This window comes from Phocoena phocoena, chromosome 5, assembly GCF_963924675.1.
Source record: "Phocoena phocoena chromosome 5, mPhoPho1.1, whole genome shotgun sequence".
NCBI classification, from domain to species: Eukaryota; Metazoa; Chordata; class Mammalia; order Artiodactyla; family Phocoenidae; genus Phocoena; species Phocoena phocoena.
In genome coordinates this window covers 86,073,218-86,092,267 of record NC_089223.1, presented here as the reverse complement: position 1 = coordinate 86,092,267, position 19,050 = coordinate 86,073,218, and the positions used below count along the sequence as shown (strand labels likewise).

The 19,050-nt window shown below is 36.1% G+C and overlaps 1 protein-coding gene across 2 annotated transcripts in view; it reads left to right on the top strand.

Moving 5' to 3' along the window:
• STIM2 (stromal interaction molecule 2) overlaps nucleotides 1-15,733 on the top strand; it is a 168,863-nt gene extending 153,130 nt beyond the window's left edge. The window contains exons 11-12 of one of the 2 annotated variants that reach the window (XM_065877395.1): nucleotides 9,364-9,634; nucleotides 14,301-15,733. In XM_065877395.1, the coding sequence (XP_065733467.1) occupies nucleotides 9,364-9,634; nucleotides 14,301-14,778 (749 nt within the window). In that variant the 3' untranslated portion in view covers nucleotides 14,779-15,733. The remainder of the gene's footprint in view (nucleotides 1-9,363; nucleotides 9,635-14,300) is intronic. The other variant, XM_065877394.1, reaches the window with a different exon arrangement.
• Nucleotides 15,734-19,050: the final 3,317 nt, after the last annotated feature.

Here is a 19,050-nt window from a genome sequence, read left to right as displayed (position 1 = left end):
CTGCTCTATCCTTGCTGGTTTGTAATACAACTTCTCTCCATAGATACATAAATGCTTCCAGGCTCTTTATTTTTGTTCCATTGATCTCATTTTGCTTTAGTTGCTATATGTAGCTTTATAGTAAGTATTAATGTTTGATGGGTTTAATCTTCCTCTATTAAATTCAGAATTGCTACTCTTGGCAAGTTATTCTTATGAATTTTAGGATCAGCTTACGAAACGCCATGAAAACTTCCATGGGGCTTTTATTGGAATTTCTTTGAATTTAAAGATTAATTTTTAGCTTGTTTTTTTTTATAGTTACATGTGTTACCTTTCTTTAAAAAGTTATACTTCAAATTGCTTGTTGCTGATATGTAGGGAAAAGCTGTTGATTTTGGTATGCTGACTTTGTATATAGAAACATTGAATTTTTCTATAAAAGTGTTTTGGATTTTGTTTTGTGGACAATAATAATGACATTTCCCCCCCCTTTCCATTCCTTGTGCTTTTTTCCCAAGGCAGTCTAAGACCTCCAGTAAAATGTTGAATAAAAGTGCGAAAGTGATTGCAGACAAATAGTGATCTCCATTTCTAACTTTAAAGAGAATGCTTATTTCATCATGAAGTGTGTTTTTTTGTTTATTTGTTTTGTTTTTTGCTCTGTGTTCGATGGGTTACATTTTTTTTTGGCCGAGCCACGAGACACGTAGGATCTTAGTTCTCTGACCAGGCATTGAACCCACGCCCCCCTGCACTGGGAGCACGGAGTCTTAACCGCTGGGCCGCCAGGGAAGTCCCTGATGGATTATTTTTAAATTAAGGAAATTAATCTCTATTTCTGTTTTGCTAAGAATGATTTTTCTTTTAAATCAATGGATGTTAAATTTTACCAAATTATTTTTCTGCATAATTTGAGGTAATTGCTTGTTTTATTTTTCTTTATTCCATTGAATTTTAATCTGTTTAAATAAATTCCTTTAAATGTCAGTGAAACTGTTTTAGTCACAATGTTCTGTTTTGATAATAATTAGATTTGGTTTGCTATATTATTTTATTTAGGGTTTTTACATTTTTAATCATAGATTAGTCAATAATTTTCCTTCTCGACACTCTGATTTTGGTATCAAGGTTATATTAGCATCATAAAATAAGGCAAAGAATACCCCCTTTTTCTTTCATTTCATTTTTTTTTTTACTCTTAATGGTAGTAGTTAAGAATTTGGTCTCTAGAACAAGATTGCTAGAGTTTGAATCCTTACTCCTCCATTTAACTTATATGTATGTAATGTTGTCTAGTATTTTGTTTTGTTTTGAATGTCCCGCAAAACATTATTATTATTATTATTTTTTGCTGTACGCGGGCCTCTCACTGTTGTGGCCTCTCCCGTTGCGGAGCACAGGCGCAGGCTCAGTGGCCATGGCTCACGGGCCCAGCCGTTCCGCGGCATGTGGGATCTTCCTGGACCAGGGCACGAACCCGTGTCCCCTGCATCGGCAGGTGGACTCTCAACCACTGCGCCACCAGAGAAGCCCAAGACATTATTTTTTATTTGTGTAACTTTGTGGGAGGTACTCTCTCTGACTCTAAGCTTCCTTGTCTGTAAAATGTAACCTACCCTATGAGATTATTTTGTAATTTAAACTAAATAATATTTGTAAAACAATTAGAACATACCCTGGCCCATAATAATCCTCAATAAATGTTTTGAATTTTATTCTGTATTCTGAAATATAAGATACAGATGATTCTATGAAGATTTTGAAGAAATTGCCTATAGGGAGTTTGAATTTGGTGTGTGTGTATGTTGGCAGAAGGGAAGGAGACAGATTTTTAAATTATTGATTCAGTTTCTTATAATGGTCGTAAGTCTAGATTTGTTAAATTATATATTTCTAAAATATTGTTTGTTTTATCTGAGTTACAAAATTTGTGGCTTAAAGTTGTCCATAGTATTTTATATGATTTTAAAAATCTCACATCTTTAAATTTTCTTTTCATTTCTCCTCCTTGATTAATCTGGTATGATTTGTCTATTTTATTTCACTCTGTCATTCTTCAGAGAGCTAACTGTTGGTTTTGTTGATATTCTCCATTTAGTTCTGCTCTTATCTTTTATTTCCTTTATTGGAATTTGCTTCATTTGTTTGTTTTTAATATTTAGACAGCTAGCTCATGAATTTTCAGTCCTCCTGTTTCCTTAATGTATGATTTTTATGGCTGCGAATTTCCCTCTAAGAACGACTTTAACTGAATCTACCTAAAGTTTGGATACGTATAGTTTGATTATCATCTAGTTTTAAAATGTTTCCAACTTTTAATATGTCTCTTCCTTGAAATATGAATTATCTGGAAGTATATGTTTAAGTTTCCAAATGTAGTATGTTTGTTTTGTTGTTCATTTGGTCATTAGTTTTTAAAGAATATCTTTACTTATCGTTTCTAGTTGTATTATGCTTAGAGAATAGCATCTATATAACATTTATTCTTTGGTATCTTCTGAGACTTGCTTCATGACCTAGTATTTATTTGATCGAATATTTAAAAATTTCCACACATATCTGAAAAGTACATTTTCTTAATTGTTAGTTATAGGATACTATATTGTTGGTTAAATCATGTATTAGTTATGAAAAATCTCTATATACCTACATTTTGGTCTACTTTTCTGTCAGTTGCAGAAAGAAGTTTGTTCAGATCTCTCACATTTATCAGTTTCTTCTTGTAATTCTGCTCATTTCTATTTTATATAGTTTAAACCAAGTTATTCGGTGAATAGTAAGTCCAGATGTATCTTTTTAAAAGATTAACTATTCTTCTATGATTATGCGGAGACTGCTTTACAGCTAACCGTACTTTCTGCCTTTAAGTTTGTATTATCTGATATTAAAATAGCTATAGGAGCTTTCTTTTGATTAATATTTGCCAGCGTAACTTTTTCTTTACTTAAAATTTTTTCTATCATCAGGCTCTAGATATATCTGTATAAGAAATAGCAATAACTTACTATTTTGCTTTCTATTTGAGGATCTCTGTTGCCAGCTAATTCCAATTTAATCCAATTACATTTAATCTGCTTGCTGATCCGTTTGGATTTTTCTCTGGCATATTATTTTGTGGTTTCTCTTTTCTATACCTCTTTTCAGCTTCTCTGTCATTCTCCTAAAGGATCTTCAGATGCTTTAATTTTAGACACTACCCTCCGCATCTTATATATTAATGTTGTCTAGTATTTTGTTTTGAATACCCTGCAAAAGTCATTTTTTATTGTTTTATTCAGTCGTTGTTCAGAAAGACTTATGTGTTTATCTCTTCATCATTGTATTTTGTTTTTTACTCTTTCCTTTTATTTTCCTTCCTTGAAAATATGTTCTTTGGTAAAAATTCTTTCAGTTAGCAACTGGGAGTGGTAAATTCTCTGTCTTTGCCTGAAAATGTCTTTATTTTCACTCTCACTTGAGAATAATAGTTTAACTGGATATCAGATTCTAGATGAACAATTACTTTTCCCATAGTATTTTGAAAACATTTGTTGTTATTTTCAGCCTCTTATTGTTACTGTTGAGAAGTTTTAGTAAGGCAGATTGTTCCAGTTTCCTTTTAGGTAATTTCTCGTTTCTCTCATCACTTAGAAAATGTTATCATTTTCTTTTGTTACACATTTTTACTATAATATAATTAGGTGTACAATTTTTTCCCTGATACTTGGTGTGCTTTTGAATCTGAAGATGATTATCTTTTTTCAATTACAGAAAAATTATTAGTTGTTTTCTCTTTTAATATTGTTTTTCTTTTCTCTCTTCACTCCTACTGGAATATTAGTTGTATAGAAATATAAGACTAATATTACCCTATAATTATATGTTTGATCTTATTTTATCTTCCACATCTCTTAACCTTTCTTTTTATCTAATTGTGCTGCATTCAGAAAAATTTCCTTAGATCCATCTTTGAGATTACTTACTCTTTCTTCAGCTCCAATTTTGTTTAACCCATTCTTTGAATTTTTAATTTCAGTGACTGTTTTCATTTCTATTAGTTCTCCTTGATTCTTCATAAAATCTACTTGTTTTTTAATGCCTTGTCCTTTTCTCATTTTTATTTTATAATTTAATGCCCTTAAACATCTTATATTTTAGTTTTATTTGATAATTGTATTATTTGATGTTCTTGATTGATTATTGCAGCTGTTTCTTGAGTTTGCAGAGCAGATTGCCTTCTCCTGTTTTATAGTGTTTTACTGAACTATCTTAAAGGAACTTCTTTTTTTTCTTCCCTCCAGGGAAACACTTTGTGAGGAGTAGGAGTGCTCCTCAGTATGATTTTTTTGCTTCTGGCAGTAGTTTCAAGGGCTTCACCTACTCAGGACCATCTTTTTTTTTTTTGTTAACCTTTCGGATTTGGGTTTCACAGACCAACTTGAACTCCAGGGTAATATGAGTTAGTTTGTATTGAGTTTGAGTATTGAACACCCAGCATATTGAGTTTTTCATAAGAACCTTTTTAAATTCCAGTATCCAGAGAACATTCATTGAAGGAAGTTCCCTTGTTCATTGGTCAGATTTCTTTTCAGTACACCCTCCCACTGAGGAGTGCAGCCATCTAGGCCCAGGCTTTTATCCAGAACACTCACAATTCCTATTCCTCACCTTCTGTGGGCTTAAGATGTCATTTATATCCCCAAATTAAAGCGCAGACCCTTAAATTACTGAGACCGAGAACCTCCTACAGCAGTTCCAACATCACTCACAGGCCTACTAGCTCTGACTTTTAGTCTTTGTGTTTTGGCACCCGAGAATTTTCTCTTCTTCCTTGCAAACTCAGCTATGCATTTAAAACTGTTATATTTTATTCAGCATATTGAAGCACTTGAGGCTATTTAAAGTGTGTGGTTGGGGGTTGGAAATGGTGGTCAGGTTATCTTTGACTGCCATATTGCTGGAACCAGAAGTCCCTATATTACTTATTATTTTTGGTTGTTGGTGGTGGGGGGGACCCCCTTATTCAAAACCAAATTTTATCTTCTTTGCCATAAGAAAATACAGTTTGCAAAATAGTGTCTTATTAAATTGTTATGCTTCTGTATATAATTATTGATATTAGAATGAAAAATCACCTCAAATAAATTTCTGTACAGTGAACTTCAGTGTTTCATTTAGCTACTCTTATAAATCACAGGTAGGGATGGCTGTCGGCTTTCATTGGGAATTAATAATAGCCTGGAGATACTATTAAACATGTTCACCTTTTGTATAGGAGAGCTTGTTACAAGGTCAAAGTGAACTGCTTTTTAATCCTACATGAGTTTTATGGTGTTGGCAATATGTAAGAAGAAAATTTTTTGAAAGGATTGTAGAGTTGCAAACATTTTCTAGATGTGACCCATTTATGAGTCTCATCTTTATGTTATATTCTTTATTGGATTACTTAGAATTTTCCTCATATAAACTATTTGCTTTGTTTTTAAACCTTCTTCATGCGGTATCTTTCCATCTTTGTGAGTAATACAAAAAAAATTTTTCCAAGCAGTGAATCCTGATTCTTCTCAGCCCTTCGCATCACACCTAGTCATGGCTGAATGTGGCTATGTTTTACTGTGTATACCAAGTAACCAGTGACTGATGAGAATGGCTGCATTATATGCTAAGAGTTGTAGAACTTAATCATCTGTGTCAGTCTGGACACATGCTTTTAGTATTTGTAGGATATTGTTTCTTCTTTGACAAAGTGAGAACATTGGACTAAAGATTTCCAGGGTTTCCTCCAGTTCTGTAATCTATGAATCATTATAAATAAGTAAGGGAAAATTCTAATGTTTGTCTACTAAATTATAAATAGTTTCATATTATATAATTTGTGTTTGGAAAAAGCCTTGTATTTATGAAGGTAGTCAAATATTCTGAAAATATTCCCTTTAATTTTACCCATTTTCTTTTTTTTTTTTTCCAGTCCGTCAAGTTATTTCAGTGGCTGTTTCTGTTTGAATTGTTTGTTAATTCACTCAGTAAATACTTACTGTACATCTCCTTTTTTAAAAAAATAAATTTATGTATTTTATTTTTGGCTGCATTGGGTCTTAGTTGCTGCATGTGGGATTTCTCTAGTTGTGGTGAGCGGGGGCTATTCTTTGTTGCGGTGCATAGGCTTCTCATTGCAGTGGCTTCTCTTATTGCGGAGCACAGGCACTAGGTGCGCAGGCTTCAGTAGTTGTGGCTTGCAGGCTCTAGAGCGCAGGCTCAGTAGTTGTGGCGCATGGGCTTAGTTGTTCCGCAGCTTGTGGGATCTTCCTGGGCCAGGGCTCGAACCTGTATCCCCTGCATTGGCAGGTGGATTCTTAACCACTGCGCCACCAGGGAAGTCCCTGTACATCTACTTTTTGTCTGGCATTGTGCTAGTTGTGATTCAGTGTTGAACATGGTACACAGTTATTTCCTTCATGAAGCATGCAATCTAATGGAGGACAGACAAGAGCAATGCACTAAGTTATGTCATAGGGAAATACACTTTGGTGTTGCCATGTGAGCACAAGAGGGCAAACACTGACCTTAAATTTGGAGGGGTTGGGAAACTTCCTGGAGGAACTGCTCTTTAAGTGAAATGGGAGGTCAAGGGAGAGATGAGATGAGCAAAGAAGGTATGGAGATACTCTGATACTTCTGGGAGCTGAGTGAGGTATATTGTTCCTAGTATTCCTATAACAGAAGAGGGACACTAGTTCCAAATTAGAGGCTAGATAAATAGGGCATTCTAAGCCATGTTAAGGAGTTTGACTTTATCCTAATCCTAGAAGTAATGGGAGCAACTTAAGGGTTTTAACCAATAAAATGTCATATTCCTTTTCCATTTTAAAATGATCATGCCGGTTGCAGTATGGAGAATAAGTTGGAGGAGAAAGATCAGTTATTATTCTGGTGCAGTAGTCCAGCATAATACAGCAGTGATTTGTTGAGGGGGAAGTGGAGAGATGTGAGAGATACCCAGGAGGTAGAACTGGAAACACTTTATGATTAACTAGATGTGGTTTATGGTGGAGGAAGAAGAGTCAAGAATGTCTGCGTTTCCAATTCAGATAACTAAGTGAGTGGTGGTGTTTTTTTTTTGTTTTTTTTTGGTTGTTTTACACCAAGGTGTAAGGAACATAGAAGAAGGAGTGGGTTTGGGAGGAAAATGTTGAATTCAGTGTGGGTATCTGTGGAACACCCAAATGTCCAGTAGGCAGTTGATTGTGAAGTCCTAAAGTTTAGGAAAAAGATTAAAAGCTGGAGTCACAGATTTGGACTTCTATAGACTGCAAACGGTAATTGGAGTAATGGGAGTGGATGAAATTTCTTGAGAAGAATAAGTGGAACAAGAATAACAAGGCCTAGAACAGAACTTCGGAGACAATTAAGGGACAGTAAAGGAAGAGGTGAGAATGTGGTTGGAGAGGTCAAGGAAAGGATAAACTAATAATGTCACGTGCTGGTCCAATGTCAAGGAAGGATGGAGATACTCACTGAATTTAGCAATGAGGAAGTTTATCATAACTTTGTTAATGATAGTTGCAGGGGAATTGTATGGAAGCACTCTACCATTTCTTTGATGAATGAGTGAAGATAAAGTAGTGTAGAAAGCAACATAGATCATTTACATAAAAGGGAAAAGAGATGTCAGCTGAAAACAGTCTGAGGGTAGAGGAGGTTTTCTTGTTGCTCTTGTTGTTTATCTGTTTGTTTCTCAGGTTTGTTTTTTCAACTTTTTTAAAAAATAAATTTATTTTATTTTATTTTTATTTTTGGCTGTGTTGGGTCTTCGTTGCTGCACGCGGACTTTCTCTAGTTGCGGCAAGCGGGGGCTACTCTTCCTTGCGGTGCGTGGGCTTCTCATTGCGGTGGCTTCTCTTGTTGCAGAGCACAGGCTCTAGGTGTACGGGCTTCAGTAGTTGCGGCACGCAGCCTCAGTAGTTGTGGCGCACGGGCTTAGTTGCTCCGCAGCATGTGGGATCTTCCCGGACCAGGGCTTGAACCCATGTCCCCTGCATTGGCAGGCGGATTCTTAACCACTGCACCACCAGGGAAGCCCCCTGTTTTTTTAACTTTTAAGTGCCAATGGGAAATAGAAGAGGAGAAGATGAAAATAAAGGCAGCAAAAGGGATAAACAGTAGATAAGGTCCTTGAGTTTAGGGTAGAGAATGGGACAGATAGTGGAAGGAACAGAATGTGTGAACTAGAAAGGTAGGAATGTTAGAATCTAAATTATCTGATGTCTTAAGCTTATTATTTCAAAAATGAAGCAATTCTGAATGATGGCAAAACCAAGGCATGAGAGTGGGTGGTGGAGTAGAGTAGAGGTGAATGTCTTGTGAGAAGAGATGAAAAACATGTTTGGTTAAGGTGTTCATCTTACAGATGAGATGGCTCAAGCTGGTGAGAGGTTGGATGGACTGGTAAGAGAGAGACTAAGCAGGAAGTGAGTAGTGAAGTGGAGATGAGAGATTCACGTGGCTTAATAGTGTGAGTGTCAAGGAACATGTTTTTATAAAGGGAGTGAGGGTTTACAACAATATTGGGGAGTGAGAAGGCCATCAATCTGTTGTTCTGATGCTGCAGCATGTGAGGTATGAAGAATGAACGGCTTCAGCTTGAGATCAGTATTCTTAGGAGAGCTATGTTTCCATTAAGGCAAAGAAATGAAGTGCCCATTCAGTGAAGATTTAAGCACATAGGGGAAGTTTGTCTACTGTCTGCCTGGGTCTAGACTGAGACTGGGAGCAGAAACAAGGTAATCTAAGACTTCTGGTTAGTTCCACAATAGTCAGTGTTCAAAAAACAAGTTTTTATCTGACCTTTGCCTAAAAAATAGTGAGACTATATATACAGTATTTAAATGATCCTTGATTTAAAATTTCTCAAAGTTCAAACAAGTTGTGCTATCTCAAGAGATATTTGTTGAAAAATCCAACCTGTTTTACTGAATAGTTTTCTCGTCTTTCAATGTTAAAATTCATTAAAATATTTGCAATAAAGTACAGATTCCTTTTAAATATGCTTTATGGATTTTTAAATATTAGAATTTGTTATCTTGGGTAAATGTTTAAGCCTTTATGGTTAGTAATGTCAGATTTTGTATTTAAAACCTCATGTGTTTATATGTTCACTTCTGTTTATTTTTTAGACTTGTTTTTATTTTTGTTACATTTTTTTTTACTTCTTAACTTTCCTGAGAAGCAGCTTTATAGGTGATAGAGGATGGTAATAATTGTACAGTTACTTCAACAAAGGTAGATTCAATGGTGACAAAGGTAGATTAATCACATCAGTTCTCTTGGGTGTGTCTCTATAGTGTGCATGAAAGGAGCATTGGATTTTATGAATGTTTTCATTTATTTCCGCTTGGCTTTCAGGGACCATGGCTAAACCTGCCGGATCACTGGCCAGAAGCAGCAGCTTGTGTCGCTCCCGCCGCAGCATCGTTCCGTCCTCGCCGCAGTCTCAGCGAGCTCAGCTTCCTGCACATGCTCACCCGGCACATCCCCGGCATCCCCACCACCCCCAGCACACACAGCACTCCTTGCCTTCCCCTGATCCAGATATCCTCTCAGTGTCAAGTTGCCCTGCTCTTTATCGAAATGAAGAGGAGGAGGAGGCCATTTACTTCTCTGCTGAAAAGCAATGGTATTGGCAATGAATGAAATAACAGTATGTGTTGGGCTGGGTGGGTAGGAGTGGTATGTTGTGTTAATTTTCTACTGCTGCATAACAGGTTACAACAAACTTCAGTGGCTTCTAACAACACCCATTTATTAGCTCTCAGTTCTGTATGCCAAAGTCCAAGCTTGGTGTGGCTAGGTTTTCTGCTCAGGGTCTCACAAATCTAAAATCAAAGTGTTGGCTGGGCTTTATTCTTATCTGGGGCTAGGGGGCCTCATCAAAGCTCACTTGGTTGTGGCAGAATTCAATTCCTCATGGTTACAGTACCATGGTTCTGGTTTCCGTGCTTGCTCTCAGCTGGGGGCTGCTCTCAGATTCTAGAGGCTGCCTGCTCTTCCTTGCCATGTGTGGCCTCTATCTTCAAAGCCAGCAACAGAGAATTTCCCTTCTTTCAAATCCCTCCTTTGCTTTGAATCTCTGCTTTCCTTTATCTCTGATCTCTATACCCAAATTTAAAAGGCTTACCTGGATAATAATCTCTCTATATATTAAGATCTACCAGTTTGGGCCTTAATTACACCTGCAAAATCCCTTCATAGCAGCACCCATGTTAGTGTTTGATTAAATAACTAACTGGGAGAAGATGTGTGCACGCCAGAGCTGGGAATTGGGGGACCATCTTAGAATTCTGACCACCACACACATAGGATATTTTGAGATATAACTGCTTACAGGCTATTGCACACAATTGACTCAAGTCTCAGAATATAAACTTGTCTAACGAACAGTTTCATATGTAAAATATAAAGGCATGAGCTTAAATATACTTGAGCACAAGGAAACATTAAATATGACTGACTGAGGTTTAAAAATATTTGTTGCCAATTAACGATTTGTTCTGTTATGTGCTAGTACTTGCTAGCAAGCAAGCAGTATCAGATGCAAAAGATTTAAGAAAATGTCAGGAACTTAAAGGAGGAAATTATATTCATAACACTTTTTTTTTTCTATAAAGTAGGTATAGCAGCAGTGTATTCTAGTCCAATGAGACCGGTTGCTGTTGGGGATCTCTCTAAACCATATTCCTCTTTTGGAGCAGTACGGTATTAAGTGACAGAAAAACTGGTATTGGTTTCTGAGTTTGCCACTTAGTAGCCATGTGGCCATGAAGTCTTTACTGTTCTTGTAAGAAAAACAAAACCAGAAGGAATGGGCTGGACACTTGCCATAAGCCCTGGTGGTTCTCTGTCATGTGATTCTTCACACATAATTGTTTCGTCTTCTAGTGAAAGTAAAATTGATGATTAGCAAGTGATCATTATAGCATATTCCTAAGGAGATAGTACAAGTTTTGTGTTGTCATTGCAACTGGAGAATCTGAGGCACCTGTGCTTGGTTAGCACTTTATGACCAGCTTTTTTGTCTAACCTTTGCAGTATAACTGTAGTCACCAGTAAGATGGCTTTACTGACAAAACTAATTTTGCGTGGCTTACGGAAATTAGTAGGAAAACTCTAGAGCTCTGCTGTCCAGTAGAATTTTTTGCACTGATGGAAATGTTCAGCCCTCATTTCAAAGAGCACTGTCAGAAATTCACAGCTAGCTCATAAATTTGAGAAGAATTTGGATTCAAACAACTTCCTCCTCTCCATTTTAGTCTTTTAAGTGTTGAACCACCAGAATCCTTACAAAATAATAATAATACAAACATTTACTATTTACCAATCTTTTATGTTCTATGCATTATTGCACGTATACGCTCATTTAAACCTTACCTTGAGTTAAGTCTTGTTGTACTTAACTTTAATGTAAAGCATTAAACTTACATAAATTCAACTACGCGTCACTGTGGGAAAAAAATAAAAGTAGAAAAATGACATAAATGGTACATATAATTAAATTCAATATTCTGAAGAATATATGCTCTGGGAAAAATGGGAGATTTTAAGGTGTACTAGACCTGTATTCCAAGTCTGACTAGTTATGCAGAAGAAGCAACACTTCAGATTATTATTTGTTTTGGAATTAGGATATTAGAACTAAAAGTAGTATTAGAGATTGATCAAATACTCTTACCTAGACAAGAAAATTGAGATCTGGTTAAATTAAGTGATTTGCCCAAGATTGTACAGCTAATTAATGGCAGGACCAGGACAGGAATCTAGGTCTCCTAAATTAGGTCAGTATTCTTTTCACACATTATTTAGATTTTAGAAGCTAGTTTTTAAAATATTTTTAACCTAGTTTAGAATTTCACACACAAAGCAGCCAAACCACATAACAGAATAGAAAGTAAATTCATAAAATTTTGACTAGATCAGCTTCTAGCTCTGGAAGCTGAAGGAACAGTGAACAGCTCCAGGGAACAGTGATATATGCTGTTTGATTAATGGACGTCTACTCCAAAAAGAAGCCTTGCAGAAAAGTCCCTACCAGTAATTGATTTCTGAGTCATTTCTTCCTATCTGAACTGCCTCTTGCCCTCTGTTAGCACTATCCATTATCAATTGTAAGAGCATTTGAAAAATTATGCAGTACATGTAACTGTATAAAATGAAAGCATTATTTAAGTCTTTATTTGCCCAGGAGATTTTATACCTTCTGAAAGCTTGTAGTGTAATAAAGACAGTCTTCACATACATGTGTGGGTAAAGTTCATAGAAAAGACTAAATACATTTAGCAGTCTAATATATAACTGAAGTATGGTATTAACAAAATACATGTCAAAATCAATAAACATGCATATCATAACATGAATAATGATAGTAATCATAGGTCATCCAAGGTGAGAGACCATTCAGTTCATTTACTCTATAAATATGAATTTAGTCCTTGCTGTGTGCCGTGTACTTGCTAATAACTTGAGCTGCCAAGACAGGTGAGACAAGGTCCTGGCCTAGTTCCAGCTGGTAGATGATGATCATATGTGTTCCTGCCTTTCTGTCTTCAGCTCTCTTCCTTGTCTCACCTTATTTCTTTTGCCAGTTACTTTTTACCTTGACTCTACTTTTCATTTCGTAATCATTCTGTTCATAGAGTGAACACTATTCATCTCAGGTATGGTACACTCAAAAATGAATAAATTGTTATCCCTGTTCTTCAGAATTTTCCTCCCTCCCTCCCTCCCTTCCTTCCCCTCTTTCTTCTCTTCTTATCTTTTCTTCTCTTTTTCCTTCCTCCCTCCCTTCCTTTCTTTTCCCTCCCTCCCTCCTTCCTTCCTTTCTTCCTTCCCTCCCTCTTTCCCTTCTTCCTTCCCTCCCTCCCTCCCTCCCTTCCATACTTACTTAATATCCACGATGAGCTTGTCACTATTCCAGAGAATACAAAAGTTAATAAGACTTCCTGCCTTCATTGTCTCCTTTCTTCTGGGGAAACTGACTGTAAATAAGTTAATATAAAATATTTTAGGTAGTGATAAGTTCTGGGATGCTAAACAAAGACAGGTAAAAGGAAAGAGACTGCTGCTTTGGATAGGGTAGTTAGGAGAAGCATCTCTGGAGAGAGACCATTTGAGTCATGTGGAGATGGAGGGGAAAAAAGATGAGGCAGAGGGAACAGCAAGTGCAACAGCCCTGAGGGAGTCGCAAGATTGGCACGTGGCAGGAACAAGGAAGAGGCAGAAAATGGTACACCGTGCAGCTGGAGGGATAGCCATGGACCTGACCATGCAGGGCTTTGCGGCCTTTGGCAAGGACTTTGGAGTTTAGCCTAAGTGTGCGAGGAAGCATTGGAAAGTTTTGAGCAAGAGATTGTGCTCTGATTGAGTTTTTAAAAACCACTGTAAGGGCTGTGCAGAGAAGTAATTCAGAGGGAAGAACAAGAATGGAAGCAGGGAGACGAATTAGGAAGCTATTGCGATCATTGAGGTAACTGGTAGGGCAGGAAGAAGGACGGTGGCAGTGGGACAGGAAGAAAAGGGTGGGTTTGAGGTATATTTTGAAGGAATAGCTGATAGCATTTACTGTATGTTGGCTTTGGGGTTGTAAACTTTATTTCTTCCAGTCCTCTTTATTTCTCTTGCCACTGTGGAAAAGAGGGAAAAATCACAAAGGAATAAACTTGTGATGACTTATTGAATGTCTACTTTAAAAAAATAGCTCAGTATCATTACCTTTCACCTGCCATCCACTCCCCACCCCAGTGTATCTCACCTCTCTTCCCTTCTGTTTTAAACTTGGGAGAGCTTATATTTTAGCTTAGTATATTCTTTTCTTCCTTCCTTAGGAAGCTATATTTAGTCAATTTAATGACTAAACAGTAAAGGGAGAAGGTGGTGACTAAAATTCATCTTTTCAACTATATGTCAACTATGTGATTTAGAAAGAAAAATTTTCAGTGTTGAAACAAAACACAGAAGTAGCTGAAATGGTAAAAACCTGTAAAATTTAAACATTTTCATTTCTCTGACAAATGAAGAAGGTGTAACTTTAAGTTATAATATTTTCTAGATTGGAAGGTATCATTATCATAGTTTATGTTAAAAATTGAACATTTTGATAAGTTATATTATTTAAAGTAGTAATTTTCTAATTTTGTTGCAATGTGTATAGAATTTTGACATCTCTCCCTTTAATATTTCGATAGCTTAAACAGTGGAAGATGTTTTGGTTAGAATTAGTTGGAATGTCTGCTAGTACCCTTAAGAAACATATTGATTTAAAATTTTACCTTTGCCTCTATCTCATCCAGGGAAGTGCCAGACACAGCTTCAGAATGTGACTCCTTAAATTCTTCCATTGGAAGGAAACAGTCTCCTCCTTCAAGCCTTGAGATATACCAAACATTGTCTCCACGAAAAATATCAAGAGATGAGCTCTCTCTAGAGGATTCATCCAGAGGAGATTCGCCCATAGCTGCAGATGTCTCCCGGGGTTCTCCTGATTGTGTAGGTCTGACAGAAACTAAGAGCATGATCTTCAGTCCTGCAAGCAAAGTGTACAATGGCATCTTGGAGAAATCCTGTAGCATGAACCAGCTTTCCAGTGGCATCCCGGTACCTAAACCTCGCCACACATCATGTTCCTCAGCTGGCAACGACAGCAAACCAGTTCAGGAAGCCCCAGGTGTTGCCAGGATAAGCAGCATCCCACATGACCTTTGCCATAATGGAGAGAAAAGCAAAAAGCCATCAAAAATTAAAAGCCTTTTTAAGAAGAAATCTAAGTGAACTGGCTGACTTGGTGGAATTCCATTCAAGTGGCATCTTTAAACTTTTATCTCCCATCCTTCACTCCTCTTTTTTTGTTTTAATTTTAGGAATGTAACTCCATTGGGGCTTTCCAGAGTGGATGCCATAGTGGAATGTCCTTAAGAGCAACTGTCTACTGTCTGCTTATTTAAATGACTATATAATCAGTTTGTCAAGCCAGTTATTACTGAAAAATCATTAAGAGATGAGACAGTTTACAGTCATTTTTGCCTATTTATTTCTGCTTTGTTATTAGTGATATATATACAACATTTTGTTGAGAGCCACTATGGACTTAACAAGCTTTAATGGACTAGTAAGCCAGCATGGGCTTGCAAAAATTTCTTGTTTACCAGAGCATCTTCTTATCTTTCCACAGAGCTATTTACATCCTGGACTAAAGTAACTTAAAAGGAGTAAAACTAATTGCACTACTGTTTCTCAGACTGGAAAAATATCTCTGCAAAGTGAAACTGTATAGAGTTTATAAAATGACTATGGATAGGGGACTGTTTTCACTTTTAGATCAAAATGGATTTTTAAGTAGAACATAGGGTTTCTAATTAACTTGATTTCTGGAAATGAAAACCCACGCTTTTATTATGGGAAGCTTCTTTAAATGCATTTAACATTATAAAGTTTCAAGTCCTGCTGTAAAGACCATGTTGTTTTGTTTTTCCCAGGGCTTTCACTGTGATTTTCTGCATTGCAGGCTGTATGATAAAATATAAATAATTTAAAGAGAGAGGCTCTTGATTCCTTACACAAAGTGGAAGAGTTAAAACTTGATTGAAGGACTTAAAACATTCACAAGCATATACTAAACTAGGGGGATGTGGGGATTCAGGCACTTGTTTACAGACTCAATAACTGCAAAGATTTATGGTTTGTGAAAAACTTGTACTGTGGAAAAGATAATAAATCGAAGACATTATTTTGTGAGACTGTGCTGATTTTTGTTGATAACACTCCACTAAGAACACTATATGTTTTTTGGAGAGCTGTGTAAGCTGTCTTCTTGCTTAACTGCAATATAAGAAATAGTGATGTTTTGGAAGTAAGTTGTCAACAAATTTCTTTCTATTTTATATTGTTTGTCATATTTTTATGTAGTTTGAAATGTTTAAATATCAAGATTAACAAATATAAATTTATGGTGCATTTAGATTGTATTGTATTTATATAAAGTTTGGGGCTTGTTAAACTGATAGCTTATTATAAAGGTAACTTTTACTGTGAAGAATGTCACATGAGTAACAAAGTACATTAACATCTGGGGAGTTTCTGCTTAAACTGCTTCTTTTAAAAATTCAGTGAAAATGATCTGGTTAATGCAATGTGGATGGACAATTTAGGTGAACAACTGATGCATATTAGCTAGAATGGTTTTTCAGCTTTGTGGCTGAAATATATAATGTCCAACTCAGTCCTGTTTAGATGAAAATGCTGATTGATAAACAATCATCATTCAAGATTTGCTCCAAAGAAATACTTTACTAAGAATATGAACAGTTTCCCAAAGTTTCCTGTAAATTTTGTGTACTTCAGTGCCATCGTTAAAAACTGTTAAGGTCTTGAATGATATTTATATACGCAGATATTTATATATTTAATAGACAGTGCTTTGAGGGCAAAAGTTGTTTGACTGAAGTGAACATAGTGTTTTGGACTAATTATAAGGTAAGTTAACCTGAAAGGTCAAGAGTTGAGGAACACAGACCCTAAAGCTGTTTAGGAAGGGGGAAAATTGTGCGTGAAGAATTGAAAAGCGCCCTGGAAAGTTTCTTCAGAGTGAAGGGAATACCTAATCTTCTTTCTCCTTCTTACAACCAGGCAGGAGTTCTTCCCTTTGAAAATTGCAAAAGGGATGAGAACCTTTTAGTTTGATGAATAGAGAAGGTAAAAGCCACAGAGCATGAAGTGGGACTGGGAGAAGGAGGATCTCTAGGAGTGCCCAGCAAGGCTTTCACTTGTTCAGGGTAAGAAGGAATCCTGGATCAGAACCACCTAGATGCTAGAACTTGTGCCTGGGAGTGGGAGAGGCTGGCCTGAGTAAAATGTGGGCCATCTTAAGTCAGGGGATGCATTGTTTGTTCTAAATTTCACACGGTTATAAACAAATTCAACCAAGGGATACTTGCTGCCTTATGTTGCTTGTAATATTTACTTGCATTAGTACAATGCTCTGTTTTTGTAAATTCAACAGAAAATAATTGAGTTTTGGAAAGCCACAATAATTTCTGTATCACATCGTTTACACACGAAGAGTTGGACGTTAATATAAATTTTTTAAATTACCCATTTCTTACCTTATTTTAACCTTATAAAACTATGGTATTTTCCTGATTTTAAAAGTAATACCTTCCTTATTGTAAAAAACGATTCATTATAGAAAAGTATGAAGAAGAGAAACAACAGCAATCAAATTCTGCTGCCCACAGTAATCACTTTTAATATTTTGGTATGTTTTCTGCTAGATCATTTTCTATATATTGATATATATTTTACATAATTGAAATCATACTATATAGCTTTATATTATGCTTTTTCACTTAATATAGTATAAGCATTTCTCCAACATTATTAAAAACTCTTCATGAACATTTGAATGTTTCTATGATATACCATTGTATTGATTAACCATAATCTTTTTAATCATTCTTTTATTATTAAACATTAGGCTGTTTACAAATTTCTAATATGAGGAATAATAGCATTTAACATTTATTGAGCACCCTATATACCAGGCACTGTATTTTTTTCTTTTTTTTAAAATCACCATTTTACTGATGAGGAAACTGAGCCCAGAAAATTAATAATTTGCTGAAGATCACATAGCTAATAAGTGGTAGAACCATGCTAACTTTTAAGTCATACTGCATAAATTCTAGTGAATATTCTCATTCCTTAGAATATATATTTTTAGAAAAGCATCAAGATTTTAATTTTATGTATATGCACGTATGTTTTTATGTATACATACAAAGTCTCACATATATACCTTGTTTTTAAAGTTCTTTCTCCACGTAGCTATGTTTATATTCCCCTAAATACCTGAGGGTACAAGTGACCTTCTGCCTCAGACCATCATTTCTGAATTACCATTTGGTTAAAACTTTGTTATTTTAGTAAGTATTTTTTAATTGGTAAATAATGTCTGGTATGGTTGGAAAGTTTTTTATTTATGCCATGTATTTTTCATTTCTGTGAATTGTCTCTTCATGTCCTTTGCCTGTTAAGTTCTTAAGGTCGTAGTGTTATTTTTCAATCTTTCACACAGTCTTTCAAATGTAGCTATTCTTGTATTCTTCATTTACTAACTAAAACTGATTTTTTATCAAATAGTATTTTTCATGTTTATTTTTAAAAGTAAGCCGAAGAAAACCTACATTTAAATTTTAGTCTTACTGCTCTCCTGTTTTTAGGTCTTCAGTGAGAGAGTAGATTCCCCCCCCACCCGCCCCCCAGTTACAGGTTAGAGACAATCAGAATCTGCTTAATTCATTCAACAAATATTAAATAGCTTACCACGTACCAAGCATCACGATAAGCTCTGGAGGTACAGAGACTAATGTGAGAGGTACCTGCCCTAAAGGAACTTGGTATCTAATAGGGCAGACAGGTCATAAACCCTTCAAATAAGTGCAGTAATAGAAATGTAAACCAAATGTTGGCGAGAGAGATTATGTAACTCAAAGGTGTCTATTAAATCAAGGATAATTTAATGATGCTAATTTCCTGAGGATGTGCAGAGCAGTTGGTGTGGCTGAAACATACAGGTCCAAGGGCAAGTTGCACCTAACTAGTAGTCTAGTTCCAGCAGGTGAGCTTGCAGTTACTGAGTTCCAGCAAAACACTTTGTAACAGCTGTGAGGGTGCTCGTTCGGGGGTAAATTGTTTACCAGAGAGAAACAGTGTTTGAGCAACCCCACGTAAGCCCTGATAGTACTGATAAAAGACTCTCCCTCCCCACGTCTCCAGCCCTGAAACAGGATGGTCTGTTTCAGGATGAAAGACACTCTTCTTCAGATTTACTCAGGTAAGCCTGATCTGATCTTGTGGCAAATCTATTTTTAGGTTTTTGAGGAACCTCCATACTGTTCTCTGTAGCAGCTGCACCAATTTACCTTCCCACCAACAGTATACGAGGGTTCCCTTTTCTCCACACCCTCTCCAGCATTTGTTATTTGTAGACTTTTTGATGATGGCCATTCTGGCTGGTGTGACTGTAGTTTTGATTTGCATTTCTCC